The sequence below is a fragment of the Candida margitis genome (assembly GCF_024628925.1).
Source record: "Candida margitis strain CBS 14175 chromosome Unknown scaffold32, whole genome shotgun sequence".
NCBI classification, from domain to species: domain Eukaryota; kingdom Fungi; phylum Ascomycota; class Pichiomycetes; order Serinales; family Debaryomycetaceae; genus Lodderomyces; species Lodderomyces margitis.
In genome coordinates this window covers 145,341-162,477 of record NW_026261830.1, presented here as the reverse complement: position 1 = coordinate 162,477, position 17,137 = coordinate 145,341, and the positions used below count along the sequence as shown (strand labels likewise).

Genomic DNA, 17,137 nt, shown 5'->3' with positions numbered 1-17,137 from the left:
CTACAGACTTTCAACATCTAGCTTAATCGAGGACTCAGCAGTGTACCAAAAGTTGTCAAATTTCCTTAAATTTGGTTTGGATTGGAATACCTTATTTGGAATGCCAACATCAATTAAATAGTGTACAATATCATCGTTTAAGTAGTTGTTTTTGTAAGCCAAAAGAATACCATTGAGTGGTAAACCCATGGAAATACACCAAGAACAATCAACTTTCAACTCGTCGTCAGGGATACCCGAGCCACCATCTATTCCTGATGGAATATCCAATGACATAACTTTGGACTGCTCAGATGAGTTACACCAACTGATCAAATCCGATAAAGTTTTCTTGTCGTGTGGTTCGTAAAATATATCTTCCAAGTGGTCATCGTATCCTTGAAGGGCATCCACTATTAGCTCAACCGGAGTGTTCAACTGGTTTCGTATTATGTCGATCAAGAGGTCGAAACTGGATGTAACTACTTTACCCCCAACGGACTCAAATATCTTCCACTGATGATGCAATTCGGCGTCAGATTCATCTGACGAAATTACAAATGCTAGGACTCTTACTCCATGGTTACTTAAATGACGGCCCGTAGCAAACGCTCTGCTTCCACATCTTCCACTACCAATCAACAAAAGAACCAAGGGAGGTAAATTGTGGTTCTTCTTATTGCTCAATCTAACAGACCCACCAAGGCAACGGTCAATAATAAGCTTACTCAAATTTGTAGCACATATCTCAGCCATCATCGCCGGGGTGATACCAAAATTGTCCGATGATAAACGCTCAATTTCCAAAAGTTGAACAGGCGAAGCTGATTGGATGGAGGATAGGTTTTCAGCATTGACCAATTTATAGCTCCTATTTCTGGCGTCAGTGGGATTCGGTTGTGGTTTACCTTGATTTTTGGCAGCATCAGATTTTGGTGTGTTTGTTCTCGAGTCTTCAAGAGATTTGCCAATCTGATCCCAATTGTCTTTGGCGACATCATTCAATACCATCTCATCATTTTCATACTTTTGCTTCTTTTGCTTAGCCGGTTTTTCAATCTTGTTTTGCCCCACTAGTCTGTCACTAATGTTTGTGTGGTCATTCTTTTTGAAATCCTCGAAAACTGCTTTCTTGTCAAACATAGCCAAGTTAGCCTCAAAGTCAAACTCTGCATTCTTGACGTTTTCTATGGATTCGGGTTCTAGATCAGACCCTTCATTTCTTGCTTTTGGCTTGGACTTTAACTTTTCGGGTTTGGGTGTGTTAGAACGCGATGGTTTTGATGAGTAAACAATTGCATCATCCACAATGTCTTCGTTTTTCAGTTTCTTGTTTTTTTTCTGCTCGCCCGATTTTGGCCTATACGGTGGAAGCTGTGACACTTTCAAATCGGTTACTTGACTGTTTAAAAACTGGATCACTGGCTGGATCTTCCTTTCTGTTGAGGTCAAGGCATTGGATAAGGTAATCAGTTCATTGTCAACATGAGATATAGTTCCTCTTGCCGTACTATTATCTTTCAAAGTGAGAACAACCTCGTAGTGGACAAATTCAGACATGTAACCAGTGGGTAAAGAGGGTGTATTTACAGTGAAATTTTGCTCGATTGTCGGGGCAGAAGAACAAAAATTTTATCTGTCAAAAAAAGAAACGAATCAATCAAGAGAGAGAGAGAGAGAGAGAGAGAGAGAGAGAGAAAAATTGTTCAAAACTTTGATTGAGACAATTTTCCACTTCATGTCTTTTGAGCCTATTTTCAGAGACAAAGATTAGATAATAAAGTGTGTTGTTCACTACTTGACTTAGCTTCCTTTTCGGCACTAACACAAGCGCATTAACACAAGCCTATCCATATCATATTTATTTTTCATTATTATCGTTTCCGCCAACTTCCGCAGATATTAGACATTGAAAAGAAATATCACCACCAAACATTGCTGCAACCACCGCCAACAATAGCACATCACACAATGACTACCAAGCCTGTTACTACTTCATCTGGAGTCTCCAAAGATATCACAGTGCAAACAATTCTTCTATATATTCCTAATTTGATTGGGTACTTGCGTATCGTTACAGCCGTCATTTCATTCCTTCTCATGCCAAATCACCCGGTGGCCACTTTGATATTTTATGGCATATCAGGCTTCTTGGACGCATTTGACGGGTATGCGGCAAGGAGGTTCAATCAAGGAACTCGTTTTGGAGCTGTTTTGGATATGGTTACCGATCGCTGTGCCACCACCAGTTTGATTGTGTATTTGGCTGTGTTGTATCCAAAGTATTTCTTTATTTGGCAGTTGTTGGTCAGCTTAGATTTGGCTTCCCATTATATTCACATGTATGGTATGTTGTCGGCCGGTTCCACGTCACACAAGAATGTTGATCAATCGCAGTCAAAGTTGCTTTCCTTGTACTACACAAATCGAAAGGTTTTGTTTATTGTTTGTGCCGTCAATGAATTCTTTTATGTTGCATTGTACTTGCACTACTATGGCTTCTTCTGGCTTGGTACTGTTACCGCGGTGTTGAGTGCTCCAATCTGGTTCTTCAAACAAGTTGCAAATGTCATACAATTAAAAAGCGCGCTGCTTATTCTTGCAAGAATGGATGTTGAAGAGCATAGAAAGAGGAATTGATTTCGATTGAGAGTGAACTGTAAATACAGATGGTATAGAGAAACAACATACATTAACGATTTTATAAGTAAATGGAGGCATTATTCTTAATCAGAAACTATTTGAAGCGCCGACTGTAGAAGATTCTCGTCGCCATAAGTGAAAGCCATGGGCATGATATCATCGGCAAATCTCTTTACTTCATCGTCGTATCCGCGTAATCTCACGATGGCGAGTAGTAACACGCTAGCTTCTATTAATAAGGAAGCATAGCCGTATTTTTTGCTCAAAGACAACACCTGGACTAGTAGTGACAAGGGGACAACATCAGAGCGATTCAATATTTGACACTTGAGCAAGTTGAGCCTTAGCAACATGTGATCATCACAATACTGCATTGCATCGATCTTGCTTAATGCAAGTTTGTAATTTTCATACTCAACGTCGATTTCGATCTCGAGCAAACAGAGTTCATTTCTAATCGACAAATCTTTAATCTTGCAGTCAACTAAAAGATCCATCACTTCTTTCGCTTTTCGAAGTCGTTTCTGTTGCAAATACAATTTTGTTTGCATTAACAACGTCTGAATTCTTACCGCGTTTCTTAATGAACTGTCATGAAGATGTAAACTCAGAACTTGTAAATATGCTTCCTCGCAGTTGATACCCTTCTGGAATTGCCGATACAATCTTTTGGCCATCAAAGTAGTATGCTCGGAAGAGTTTTCACTATACTGCAGCGCAAGGTCACCGTAAACTTCACTCAATGAGGTTATGCCTAGTCTATCCCAAACGGTTGATGCAATATCAGCACTTCGCGAAAGGGTAGGCTTCAGATCATTAACAGCTACATAGAGTGTTTTAACCAAATTCGCCGTATAAGTAGCAATGGGCAGCAGGTTGTTCATCATCTGCAAAGTTTCAAACCCGAGATTGACGGCTAGTAACAGCTGGTTCATTGACGTGCTTTTTTTGATGATGAAGTCTAATAGATGGGCCCCGCTGTTTTTATTGAACAACGATTGCTGTGCCCATAGATGTGGCTTGTGATGCATGAAATTGTAGAACCAACTCAAGATATAAGTAAGGGTCGCATTATCTTTGTTCTCTCTCGCCACATTAACTGCCTCTTCGATGCTGTCTATTGCCTTCTGGTCCTCACCAAAGTACTGATGCAAGGAAGCTTTGGATATGAGGGCAAAATGGTAAAAATATTTCGAGTTGTTGCTAACCATGTAATCAAAGTACTGGTGTAGGGAATCGACAGCTCCATTGTAGTCCAAGTCAGCCAAATTCTCCAAGTAGCGCAAGTAATAATAGTTGGGTGCGTGGTTGAAAATCATGTTGTTGATTGATCCACGCGATGAACTCATTAGTCGCATAATCTCCTTCAAATAAGGTGGTGTCGGTGTACCAAATGTCTCCAATATAGTTACCTGTTCATTGATTAGCTGATCCAAGTAATGCTTTGAAGTGGATACATGCAGATTGTTTGACTGTTTTATATTAAATTTCTCTAGCTGAGCTTCGAGGGCTCTTTCCAATTCACCCATATGGATGTCTTGTGTCACATCATGGCATGTTCCCCTAAACTGCTCCAACAGTTGATACAAGCAAATTGTCTGATGAAATTCAAGTTGCTCGTAGAATGTGCACACTTGTATAATGAAAGCACCAAGCAATGATTGAGAAGCAAATTTTTTTACGTTTGCAATTGGCTTTTCATGATCAACCAACTCTTTGAACTCTTTGATCACTCGATCCAAGTCCTCTATCGATTTAATCAGTTTCAACATTTGTTCAATCTGGAAAAAACACGTTTCATCGTTAAAGTATTCTTGGACACTATCCAAGTCTGACAATATTATTACACTCTGGCTGTCACTTGTAACCACATGCTTGTGTTCAATCAATCGTGCAATTTTGATCAAAACGGATGGTGCAACATTATTGATCGAGTATATTTTAATGACAATTAATATAACGATCTGTAGTGGTGATATATCTTTGAACAAGTGAAGATCTATATCATTGATCATTGGAGTCGAAGATCAACAAATGTTTTGATTCGATCAGCTTTTGCAACAGAATTTGTGTTGATTTTTAACTTTTCGATTGTATGCAGGAGAGATGAACCGATACAATTGAGTGTTTGGCAAAACGCGGAAAATCCTTGGTAATCTTGATACATAAACTGTTTAATATAAGTCCGAGAGTGTGGTGGAAGGAGTAGTAAGCTAATTCCAAGTTCAGAGAAGATAAACAGTATATATGGAATAATATTCTGACTGACCGATCGATGTCAATCAGTTAAAATTCTCTATTTTTGACTCACTTTGTTGCAAAATGTTTGTAAGGATGGTGATCAGGCAATTTAAAATATTTAGTATCTGGAAGACATACAACTGATCATACCTTTGAATCGATCTCATACCCCATCACCATCAAAGTGTCACGGTGACTTTACTTTGGATCTCTTGGGTTGTATTTTGTTTGTGCGCCGTTGTAGTTAGTTGACCCAAAGAACCTTATTGCCGAAGTGAAGTACCCCCTTTTCTGTTTATTTTGTCTTGTTTAGGAAGGATGTGATTTTATGTGGCATATTTGGGTCCAAATTTCACACAGACAATAGAGGATTACGACAATATAGATATATTGTCAATTAAACGAGAACGCCACAGTATTTCCTAGATTAGAAAAATTAAAAGGAGATTAACCTAATAGATCCCCCAACAGTAATAGCAGTAAATCCATGCCACGGAGTTATTCTTACTCCCGTGTAAGAGCCATCTCCACTTTTTCGAGTAAAAACTGCACGTTGAAACGGAGTTTAATTACAATAATGTATAATGCAATCCCGTATAAACGGAGATTAGCCAACACAATAAAATTGTGAAACACAATTGTAGAAATATACACGACCTTATTATGAGCCACACCCTAACCACTATCAACAGTGCCTAAAAGTTATTCACGTGCACGTTTTCTTTCAAAATGCGAAAGAAACCCGATTCCGATTCTTTTTTTTTATTTTTTTTTTCAGTTTTTGATAATACACAATACACAGCGTAAAAGAGGAAGTATCATTCTGCTACCAGAGTACTGCGTGAATGGACTGGTGTACCGTAACAATAGACATCGATAAATGCCTGCAATTCATGTTAATAAAAGATGTCCCCTTATAAGAGCTTACTAATCTTTGAATAGATTAATATCTTTTGTGTTATAATTTACAATACGAGAAGAAAAAAAAAAAGAAATTGCATTTAAAATCAAATAAAATAAAATAAAATTTCACATATACCAAAAGTCTTGAACGAAAGGGAGATTGGGCTAAGGTCATATACGATTATCTAAAGGTGTTTAATTTGGCAATTTATCCATCCAAGTTATACCAGCTCAACTGCAACAGACATAAATATTCACTACAACTAAGTTTGTAATACAAGTCCATCACCAACTCACACAGCCTGAACTCAAAGCTGCATACGCGCCTCAAAATAATGTTTCCATCAACCACTGTATATTCAGAACCATCTTCACAGTCATCTGCACAACTAAGCACTTCCATGGTGAATATATGTCACCAGTCAATACTCAACACCATCAAATTAGAAAACGAAGCAGTGGCCCATTTACAACATCAATATGAAACTGACTCATTTTCAATCGATAATTTGTTAAACTCTATAACCACCCTATATCAAACCCATTGTAAAGGGGGCAAAATTGTGATTACAGGAATAGGTAAATCACATAAATTAGCATCAAAATTAGTAGCCACATTCAACTCGCTCAGTATACAGAGTAGCTGCTTGCATCCACTGGAAGCATTGCATGGTGACTTGGGGGTTGTTGATTTTACCAAAGATTGTTTAATAATGTTAACGGCATCGGGCAACACTCCCGAGTTGATCAATTTACTACCTCATTTATCAATGAATTTGCCCATTATTTTACTCACATGTAACAAGTTTTCCAATTTATCCACCAGTAATCGGATATCGAGTTTGTTACTTGCTGAATTACCCAACTCGCACAACGAGGAGAGCATTCATGGATTGCCAGCGCCAACGGTATCAACTACCTTGTCGTTGATATTGGCTGACTCGGCAATATTGGCACTTTCAGAAATTATTGAACAGGATTTAATCAAAAGAAAGAAACTATTTGGACTAAAACACCCAGGAGGGTCGATTGGGGCTTATTTGAATTCCGATACGGGCTCATCGTTAACATCTGACGGCAGCACAACTTCATTGTTGAGTTTGAAAAATGAGCAACCGGGTGTCAAGTCATCATCTACATCGAATACAAAGTCCAACCATACCTTGGATACGACAGTTTCGCCAACCACAATACCAAAGACTTCGTCAATTAGTTCAGATTGTCAAGGATTGGAGATTTATGCTTCCTCCCATCTTGAAAAAAACAACTCTACTACCGCTGCCACGACCAATGTGAGACTAGTTTCCCATGACGAGATTATACAAATCGATGAAATCACAGTATTGAAATGGATTTCACTATTTGATTGTCTACAAATCAAACAAACGGATTTAAAAACGGAAATAATGCATGTGAGACAATTATACCGACAATGCTGTTGTGGCAATGGGAGAGATGAGGACCTGAATTGGAGTAAATTCAAATGGGAATTACTTCGATCTTTCAAATAAACCGGTGTGTTTTGCTTATTTCTCAAGGACTGTTTTCTCTTTTTTTTTTTTTTAATGTTGTTTTGTAATTTTGATAGACTTATATGCGCGCTTCAGTAATATGACATTTGTACCCACTCACTCATCCTCTTATCCACTTTCTATTATTTTCACTTCATTCACAAGGGTGACCAACTTTCAGCATATATTCAAGTATGTTGGATACAGTCTCAAAAATGAGTTGCAAAATTCCCGTAGTTAAGAGCCATTTTGCAACGCAACGGCCAGACCTGCTAATGGCTTTCCAAAATTCTCTATCCAAAGTTGTGTATGGGAAATCCAATAAATGGAATGACAGTTGTGTCTACTATTGTTACTGTTAACAAAATATGTTATTATATATAGAAAAACCTCTTTCTAGCAGTACATGTTACAACCTTTAGAAGGAGAAATAGAAAATAAGTTTTAACTATTGGTCTATTTTCAGCGACCAATCTTCTAACATTAATGCAACATGCTCAAACTTTGCAAACTCTCATTACTACGATATACTCTATCTATCTACTTTCCCTGTCTCTATGTAGTTACTCTCGTGTGTTGTGTTTGTAAAAACTGCGTTTCTGGCACTTTTATTTTTGGAGTGTGTAACGAAGAAAATTGTTGTCTGGCAGTCCTCTCTTCTCATTTGCCAAATCTTCGTTTTCTTGTAACCAAAGCTGAGGCCACAGCTGTATGATGTTGTCTTGCTTCTTTTATTTAGTTACAATATTCAGTTTCAGCTGTGGTATTCAATACATCAACAAAGATGTTGGTCATTAGAGAGTTATACATAATTTGTCTTTCTGCTGTGCTTAATTTCTTCTTATTTTTTTGCAACACATTTTTGCTGTTTATTTTTTTGGAACATGTAAAACATATGAAGTTCAAAGAGGAGATTCTTGTTCATCAATTGCTGCCATTGCTGAGTTTTCGATTAAGTTAGATGTTGAAATTATGTACTCTGTAATTTAGTTATATACTTTACCTAGTTTTATTTACACTATTATTATTTACACTTCACTTCTTTACTCGTCACTTATTTACACGTCACTATTGTCCATACACAAGGACAAGATCTTCTCCACACTCTTTTTACCACTATTATTCCTAGCCAACAATTGTTGCAATTTAACCACCAATTGCTTCTTTTCGGCACTACTACCATCAAGTACAGATACAATCTTTTGCACGACATAGTTCCCGTACTCATCACCTGTAATTCGTTCCAATTCATTGCCCTGCATCACCACTTCCAAAATTTGCTGGATTTGCGACTGAGTGGCAAGATCAACTAATCTTTCACATACATTCAGCGCATACTTGTTGGTGGCAAAATGGGTGAATTTTCCCGCAACAGTGGTGAATATATCATTAGCACGAAGCGAGTTTTCCAAACATGCTTGTATGACATAGTTGCCAAACTTGTGAGTGATGAGAAAACTAACATGGTCTTTAATCTCATTGTAAATGTTTTGCTTATCATTGTTGTTGCCAAAATGAATCAATCGTTGAACAACACGGCACCCATATTGATCAGTGCAAAGGTGATAAAAGTGAGTTTGCAATACATCCATAATGAATCGTACTTTGTCAAAGTCAATAAGTTCGATACTCTTTTGAATCACATGATTGGAATTCTGATCAGTGGCACAAACGAGAACTTTTTCTTTTAATTCACAAATAATCTTTAACTGGTCAGGTTCTTGCAACGACTCCAATGCCCGTTGAACCACTCGGCATCCATATGTCTGTAAAGAAAGTTCATAGATATGTCCCAACATTTTTTGCAACAATATTTGTTTTTGTTCCGATGAACCAAATTCAAAATACTTTTGCATGACATAATTACCAAATACATCAGTCATCAAATCAAACGAAATATCACAAATTTCTTTAAAAATCACCTCCTTTTCTTCATCGCTAGCTTGAGGTAATTTCGTTTGTATGAATCGAGATCCATGCTGGTCCTTGGTGAATTCAACACCATGGCCAAAGATATCCTTGAGCGAATATTCTTTTTGATTCGCACGAACCTCTTCAAGCAATGGTGAACGGTAAATAAATGGCTTCTTATGGGACTTTTTCTTTGACGACGTTGTTCCTGATGAAGACGATGGTGGTACTGTAGGAGGCGTTGCTCCTCCTCCAGTTGCAAGATGCTGATGATGATTCTTTGACTGTGGTGGAGCCAGTTGAGCAGACGAGGACGATGAATGGTTTGGTGGTGGTGGTGGTGGCCCAGGAGGAGGCGACGCCATTCTCAATCCGTCGGGCATATTGGGTGGTGCTTGTTGGTACATATATGGATTGAACGGGAGCATGAATGCTGCTGGTGAGAATTGTCTATTCATAAGGCCAACTCCAATAGGTCCTTGACTCTTCTTTGCTTCACTAGACTCGGTTGAATCACCCTTCTCGTTCTCCTTTTCATCACTCACCTGTGGTGGCATTGGTGGAGGAAATGGCATGGGAAAGTTTCCGTACATCATACTGAACATTGGATCCATCATTTGAGGTGGTGGTGAAGGAATCATAAATGGGGGAAACATTGGTGGAGGAGGAGAAGTGGCATTGCCATCTTGTTGTTGTTGCTGTTGTTGAGGACGATAAAATGAGTTTTGAAATGGGGCTGGGGGTGGAGTTGGAACACCATTTTCCATAAAGTTTGGATTATTAGGAGTAAAAGAAGCAGCAGCAGCAGGATTCCAAAAAGTTTGTGGAACATGTGACGATGTTGCCGTGGCATTATTCAACTCTGCTGGTGCTATGTCGCCATTAATTGACACATTGCCTTGAATTGGTGAATTATTGTTATAATTGTCAATCTTCTCACTGATTGATTGGTGCCTTGACGTACGGGGTACCGGCATATTTAAGTTTTCATTAAGCGAACCTGAACCATACCTATCGTTGTTATTAAAACTGGTTCTTCTTGATCCGTCCAACGACAACTTTCCCAACTCAATTTCTCTCGTTGCGTCAGCAACATTGGAAAATTTCTGTAAGAAACTTTCCAGAGGTGGATGCCTGCTTGCAATTCCACCACTAATTGAAGCCGTACCAAAGTTAATTCGGTTACCGTTAACAGGGGATGTGTTTGAATTATTGTGGTGATGGTGATGGTGATGGTTATGGTTATGGTTATGGTTATGGGATGCTCCTCCTACTGGTGCTGTAATTGCTGACAATGCGCCTCTCTTTAATCCAAAAAAATCGTCGTCGATATCACTACCATCATTGAATGAGAACCTTCTGTCATTAGACAAGGGGTCTAATGGATTTGAGTTTGATAAAAAACGGGCAACATCAGGGTCAACTTGGTCCAATACCGATTTAAAAGCGTTCTTGTTGTATGAATGGGTAGACAACAGTGGTGTAGACTGGATAGGCGATGTACTAGCACTAGACCAAATCGTATCTGAAGGCATGGCTTGATATGGTTTAGCTTGGTTCGGTTTAGTTTGGTTTAGTTCAGTTTAGTTGTGGTTAATAATATATGGTTTTCGTTCTTTTGTGGTGCTTTTTTGTTGGGTCTATTTACAAAAGGGGACAAACAAACAAGCAAAACAAAAAAAATAAAAAATAAAAAAATTTGGAACGTGGGTTTCTCGTAAAAGTGTGGTTGATAGTAATAATTGGTAGTTGTAGTAATAGTAGTAGTTATTACTTCAGGATGATTTTTTAAAAGCTTTTCTTTTATCGGTTTATCCTGATAACACCTGTGATATGTACAAATGGTGATATAAAGTAAGCAGGTTGTTGAAAAAATATATACAAGTCAAGGGGCGGGCGGGGAGGAATAACGAAGTGGCGGTGAAAGACTGTCACTTATACCACAGTGGCTTCAGGAAAACAAATGAAAAGAAAAAAACTCTAAAAGTAAGACCAGCTGGGCAGTTGAATGGTTGGATGGATGGTTGAGTAACAGATGAATTTAACAAATCGTGTTGATCAAGGGGGTAGTTATATGTTGTGAACGTACAAGCCAAAGTATATCTTAGTGCTTGATGATTGATGATGCATTTAATTTTTCTTCTGGTTTTTTAAATTTTGGTTTTTTTTGTCGGCTTCGTCCTGTATATAAAACTACATTAAACACATTAACACATTAAACAAACTTCAGGTAGAGGCAAGAAGGGGATTATTGGAGATACTTGAACAGTATATTTGCTAGGATAAAGTAGTTCTCCCCTCATTGAGAGAAGGAAAGTCTTTGAGTCTTAAACGAGTTGCCAAATACGTTGACATAAAAAGCTTTTAAATCACAGATGGTAGCGTGTATTTTATACTGCAATATTTCCAAATACGAAACTTTGCATCTCAAATCATCCTCCAACCTTCACCTCTCCTGAAACACAACGATCATGCTGAAGACTTCCGCTAATACTGCTAAGAAGCTAATGAACCTTCTATATAAAGAAACAGCCACCAATGTACAAACATCTCACACACTCCCCCAAATCACGCGACAGCTCTACAATGAAAACACCACCTCCACCAATGAAACTAATTCCCCAATTGATTCCTCAATGGACATACTCCACAACTATCAAACGACAAAGAGAAAACTACCAGCAATGGAAGCATTGAAAGTAAATCATGATGTCATACCCATCAAGTCAAATATCCTCTCTTTTAAATGCATCAATCTGTTTTTAACCAAACACGATTTCCAAAATTTGCTACCTCAAGATCGCAACTCAACTTATTCAGTTACACCTCGTGATAATTTCGAAGTAGTTAAGAAACGACTGGGTCATTTGCTCAATTTCCAAAATGAGTATTTGTTGATTTTCCACAACCATTTAAATGCCAAGATATACCAATTGGAAACACAGGATAAATTAATCAATGGCATCCAGTTGAAATTGGAGTTTGAACCCATTGATATAATTGATAATTTAATTCCTCAAAAGCTACAAACTGCCAACCATCAATCACTCATTTCCCAACTTAATGCATTAAAACACCACCACCAGAGCGCAGCAGGCTCATCATCATCATCATCAGCAGCAGCAGCAGCAGCGACGACGACGACGACATTATCTCCCACCTATGATGAAAATTATCCCATTTTGACCCACTTGCTAGATACACCAAACCGTAATAAATCGGTCTTGGTCCACAATTGGCCATTTGGGTTGAAACCTAAACTAGTAGTTGACTCACTTTGGAATTACAATTTAGCATTGGAGAAAAAGGAAAACAGCGACGACAACCCCGCTATTGAATCGATATATTCCAACGTAATGCAGGATATTAATATAATCAAGATGAATTTCAACAAGGAGGCTGACGCGTTGCGGTTTATTCGCAATTTTCACGGCACTAAATGGTTAAAGTTGCAGAATTTTCGTAAAGTTGGTGAAAAGGTGTCGTATTTGCCCTTGCTTTGTGAAACGTTGTGAAGGAAGGTGAAGGGGTGAACGAGGGAAAAAAGTACGAGGGAAGCACTACTTTGTAGCAATAGAATTTATGTAATTATCAATTGACGCCTCTTATTTTGTAAATACTAATAAAATATACAAATATATGCAAAAGTGACAAAAAAAATACGTTTCTATTCACTATCCAATGATTTCCAACTTGTTCTTACAATTTCATACTCGAGTGAGGCCTTCTTATCCCCCAGCGAACTTTCACCATCGCCATGGTCACTCTTTTGTAAAATCGAATACTTTTCCCAAATTTTCTTCTTTTGCCAAACAATAACCACTCCATCATCACCGACCCAGCCCAACTCACCTGTGTCCAATTCCAGTTCCTGTTGGTGGTACTTGTTGGTATTGACACTACAGTAACTCCAGGTGCTTTTGAAATATTGCGGGATTAATGTGCTAGGCAAAAAACTAATGAATTTATTCAATGCGTGGTGTTTGTTCTCCTGGATGGGGAGTTTTTGGTCCTCTTGTTCTTGTTGTTGTTGCTCGTGGTTGTCTTGGTGTAGATTGAATATATGAAGAGTGTACTTGTCTGATAACACGGCAAGCTTAGAATCATTATGACTAAACTTCATCGAAGTAATATCGGCTTTATCTATCCCTCGACGGAACTCATAAAGCAAAATTGTTGATTTAGTTGAGTGGACTCGAATTAAAGTGCCAAATACTGATGCACTAGCTACCATAGTTCCGGTTTTATTTATGCACAAGTTTCGTATAGTAGACTTATGAGCCTTGATTATATTGACTGATGAGCCTTGTTGCTGTTGAACAAGATCGACAATTTGGATTTGACCAATTGCTTTACCAGGGAATACAAGAATGGTGCTCGGTTGGTGGGTGGTGGTGGTGGTGTTGTTGTGGTTACTGTTGTTGTAAACACTCTTGTTATTATGATTCAAGATGCTGTTGAGTGATGCATTGCTGGTTGTTGAACCTGCACTTGACACCGAGCCATGACTTCCTCGAGGCATGCGAGGAGCCAATTGACCATCATGTGTATATGCTGTATCTGATGATGCGCGCTCCTTTCGGGTAGGAGATGAAGTAGAAGTTGTTGCTGCCGTAGTGGGAGTTGTAACTGACATATCGGCAACACCAAACTCATTGCGACTAGTTTCAAAACTAATCAACTTTTTAGGTGGGGATGAAAATGAATATACAATAATCTCATCAATTAGAATGACAACAATTTTGATCCGCGATAAAAGGATGTTGAGAACTGGCTGGTCAAATTCTAACGATAAGCTGTTTTTCCTCTTTAAATCATCCCAGATGATTAATTTATTATTAGGGAAACGAGGATGGATGCCTCCACCAACTATAGCCAAGTAGTTCGTTCGATGTAACATGGTGATGTGGCCAATGCCCGATCCTGATCCTGGAGTAGTTGTATTAACTATGGAATTAGTTACTTGATTAGATGCTGTGGCAGTGTTCAAGTTGTATCTTGATGGGGTACTGCTACTACCTCCAATGTTAAAATTCCGCTTCACCCGTAGTTCTATAGGATCAGTATTGTAGACAAGAAATCCCAACTCATGACCAATGGCAAAACACCCATGATCTTGATTAAAGTTTATGCAAAGTATTTTCAAATCTTTTGGTACTGGCGATGAGCGACGAAAGCTAGTGAAGGACTGTGTTTGTTGGACAAGTGGCTGTGGTTGTAGTTGTAGTTGTGGTTGTGGTAGTGGTGTCAGTTTGATATTCGATTGCGTTTGATGTTGATGTTGATGTTGATGCTGCTGTTGTGGTATTGGTGATTCTGCTTTAATCAGTTGATCTGTTTGTTTGTTGTTATTATTGTGTATGCTAAATGACGACATGCTGGTGGTGTTGCTGGTGGTGGCTGTATTTGATGACATCATACAAAGCCTATATGCAAGAAGGAGAGTTGGACGCGTGAGTCTGTTGAACAGCTAGTCTTTTGGAATGAAGTGTATTGCTAATCAAGGCGATCGGTTCAACCTCTTTGTCTGATGGCTTGGGTGTTGTAGAGATATATGTATGTATATACCAATGCCTTCTTATCTATTCAAATGTGAACAGTAGTGGAATGACCTTTTGTTTAGTTTTAGATTTTTTTAGAATCTTTTGTTTCTCTGTTTGTTTGTTTTCTGATTTTGTCCCACCACTAACTAACTACCCAAAAAAGAATTAAAAATATATAATTGCCTCTTTTGGTGCGATACATTTAGATACATACACCGTACGCAGATTACTGTTTTAAAGTTTAATGGTCAATCTATCTATCTATGTATCTACCTCTATATAGATATAGAGCAGATAGTAACTTGTTTTATATTTCAACCGAACCACTTGTGTTTGAGAGACAAGAAATAGCGAAAAAAATTGTAACTTCTCAAATTTTCTTCCCTCTGATCGTCTAAAATTTTCTACATACCCAAAAAGACAACAATTCAAAACAAAACAAGAGAAGACAATACATTACAATACAAGGGTACTCGATGAGTATATAACTACAACTACCTATTTGAGAGTTCAAAAAGCATTGTGCTTAGTGGTTACCAAATGATACCTCTAGCTTATACTGTGTTAATGGGTGGGTTAAATGTGGAGTGGTGATTTACACAACCACCACAGCCGCCATCATCGTCAGTTGCCTTTCCCTTTCCTACTTCTATAATTAAACCCATTGTTATAAAAAGCTGGTACATTTTCCATGAAGTGTCTATTACTATCTCTTTAGTTTTGCCTGTAGCCACTGCTGACGAACATTCTTTCGCTCATCATCCACTCATTCTTTCTAAGTGTTTCACGCATTTGAAGTTACACAAACGCAAAACAAACGTTCTCGCAAAAACAAAAGGAAAACGAACACAAAATAACAATTGGTTTCTAAGAATTTACTGTGTTTAAGTTTATGATTCAATGACCTCTCCATTGACTACAAAATTCTCGTCTCTAGAGACAACTTGTAGAAATATAAGTACTACTTTCGAAATATATTCCTTGAATACAATGTTGTTGGGCTTTTGTCAAGAAAAAAAAATTAGCAGGTTCAAACAAAACAATCGTCTTGTAATGTTCTTATTCAGAGTAATACTCAAAAAATCTTTTCTGTCTGCGGAACGGTATTTGAATTTGCTTTGCTTAATTATTCAATAGCATATATAGCTTCATCAGTCATACTTCTTAAGACAAAAGAAAAATACATGATGCCTCATGTATTCAATGCTATGTCTAACGCAAAGAGTAAACATATCAAAAAGGTTAAAACTTTAATTATATGTTGTTCAGATCTAACCTTTTGATAGGAATAGGCTACACCACCAGCTATAAATGGCCTTCCACTTTATTCAATAGTGTCTTCATTTCATAAACTTTTCCAACTCTGTCTAACCACAGTGACGGACTTTTTTTTTTTTTTGAATAAGTTTGTCAGTTTCGCCTAACAAAGAACCATTTTTGCAGCCATAACAAAAAAATAAACGAATATTTTTACAATCTGTGAAAACCACAAATCACAAATCACAAAAATTTTAAAAGTAACTATTAAGGTATACCATAACACTTTCTTACAAAACGAATACCAATCAATTTATCAAAAAAAAAAGAAATCAAACTTTCCCTCTGATCATATTACATTCACTTTAGTCCAACTAAATATTTCAACCATAATGACAACAACCAAATTACGCACTCGTCCAACACGCTCAACGCAATCACACCCCCAACAGAAACCAATATCAGTCGGTTCTGACCTCATATCAAACTCGTCAACCTCCTTAGGAAAGTCAGTTCCTCCCCCATCAAAGCCGATTCCACCATCGCAACAACATGAACAATCATCACCAACATCTAACAAAAATCAAACAACTGCAACTATTACCACGCACAACCACTCTGCCAAACCTACTCCCATACTCAACCATGAACAACAACTAACGCAACTCGGCAACCAACTCTCGAGCAAACTCCACCAACTCGCAACCATCTACAAGACAAAAGCCACCAAATACAAAGCCATCACCACTTATCAATCGCTCGAATTGGAAAAACGCAAAATTATAACAACAACATCAACCATGCTTAAACTGGAAACTCAACTGGAGAAAATTCAACAAATTATTGGAGATTCAAATGCATTGTTGTTTCCCATGTCGTTGAAGCAACATTATTTGAAATTGCATATTGCTCAAATTGTTAATCAAGAAAAAGAACTTGCTGTACTCAGATCTGATATTGGAAAATTACATCAACAGTTTGTTAGTATTGAATCATTGCTCACCCATGATGTTCCTTAAGTCATCGCTACCTTTTGCAGTGTCTCATCTTGTATATTCATTTAGCCTTTACTCTAATTGTTCTATTTTGGGTAAAAATTGACACATCTTAAAGCCTCTTTAAAGCTTCCAAAAACTTAGCACTCCTTTC

The 17,137-nt window shown here is 37.9% G+C and overlaps 8 protein-coding genes across 8 annotated transcripts; 4 read left to right on the top strand and 4 right to left on the bottom strand. All coding sequences in view use genetic code 12, as the record gives it.

The window, feature by feature from the left end:
• On the bottom strand, positions 1-1,539 carry EDC3 (Edc3p; the record flags this gene model as incomplete). Its single annotated transcript, XM_051815672.1, has 1 exon — positions 1-1,539. The coding sequence occupies one exon, from the start codon at positions 1,537-1,539 to the stop codon at positions 1-3; it is 1,539 nt and encodes a 512-aa protein (XP_051670950.1).
• A 411-nt stretch (positions 1,540-1,950) lies between these two features.
• CANMA_003490 (CDP-diacylglycerol--inositol 3-phosphatidyltransferase) lies at positions 1,951-2,619 on the top strand (the record flags this gene model as incomplete). Its single annotated transcript, XM_051815671.1, has 1 exon — positions 1,951-2,619. One exon carries the CDS (start codon positions 1,951-1,953, stop codon positions 2,617-2,619), a length of 669 nt encoding a protein of 222 aa, XP_051670949.1.
• Positions 2,620-2,705: 86 nt separating this feature from the next.
• On the bottom strand, positions 2,706-4,637 carry CANMA_003489 (anaphase promoting complex subunit 5; the record flags this gene model as incomplete). The annotated part of the gene is made up of 1 exon (XM_051815670.1): positions 2,706-4,637. The coding sequence occupies one exon, from the start codon at positions 4,635-4,637 to the stop codon at positions 2,706-2,708; it is 1,932 nt and encodes a 643-aa protein (XP_051670948.1).
• Positions 4,638-6,101: 1,464 nt separating this feature from the next.
• CANMA_003488 (uncharacterized protein) lies at positions 6,102-7,277 on the top strand (the record flags this gene model as incomplete). The annotated part of the gene is made up of 1 exon (XM_051815669.1): positions 6,102-7,277. The coding sequence occupies one exon, from the start codon at positions 6,102-6,104 to the stop codon at positions 7,275-7,277; it is 1,176 nt and encodes a 391-aa protein (XP_051670947.1).
• A 1,058-nt stretch (positions 7,278-8,335) lies between these two features.
• Positions 8,336-10,723, bottom strand: PUF3 (mRNA-binding protein; the record flags this gene model as incomplete). The annotated part of the gene is made up of 1 exon (XM_051815668.1): positions 8,336-10,723. The coding sequence occupies one exon, from the start codon at positions 10,721-10,723 to the stop codon at positions 8,336-8,338; it is 2,388 nt and encodes a 795-aa protein (XP_051670946.1).
• Positions 10,724-11,659: 936 nt separating this feature from the next.
• Positions 11,660-12,703, top strand: CANMA_003486 (uncharacterized protein; the record flags this gene model as incomplete). The annotated part of the gene is made up of 1 exon (XM_051815667.1): positions 11,660-12,703. The coding sequence occupies one exon, from the start codon at positions 11,660-11,662 to the stop codon at positions 12,701-12,703; it is 1,044 nt and encodes a 347-aa protein (XP_051670945.1).
• Positions 12,704-12,855: 152 nt separating this feature from the next.
• Positions 12,856-14,565, bottom strand: CANMA_003485 (uncharacterized protein; the record flags this gene model as incomplete). Its single annotated transcript, XM_051815666.1, has 1 exon — positions 12,856-14,565. The coding sequence occupies one exon, from the start codon at positions 14,563-14,565 to the stop codon at positions 12,856-12,858; it is 1,710 nt and encodes a 569-aa protein (XP_051670944.1).
• A 1,815-nt stretch (positions 14,566-16,380) lies between these two features.
• Positions 16,381-17,007, top strand: CANMA_003484 (uncharacterized protein; the record flags this gene model as incomplete). The annotated part of the gene is made up of 1 exon (XM_051815664.1): positions 16,381-17,007. The coding sequence occupies one exon, from the start codon at positions 16,381-16,383 to the stop codon at positions 17,005-17,007; it is 627 nt and encodes a 208-aa protein (XP_051670943.1).
• Positions 17,008-17,137: the final 130 nt, after the last annotated feature.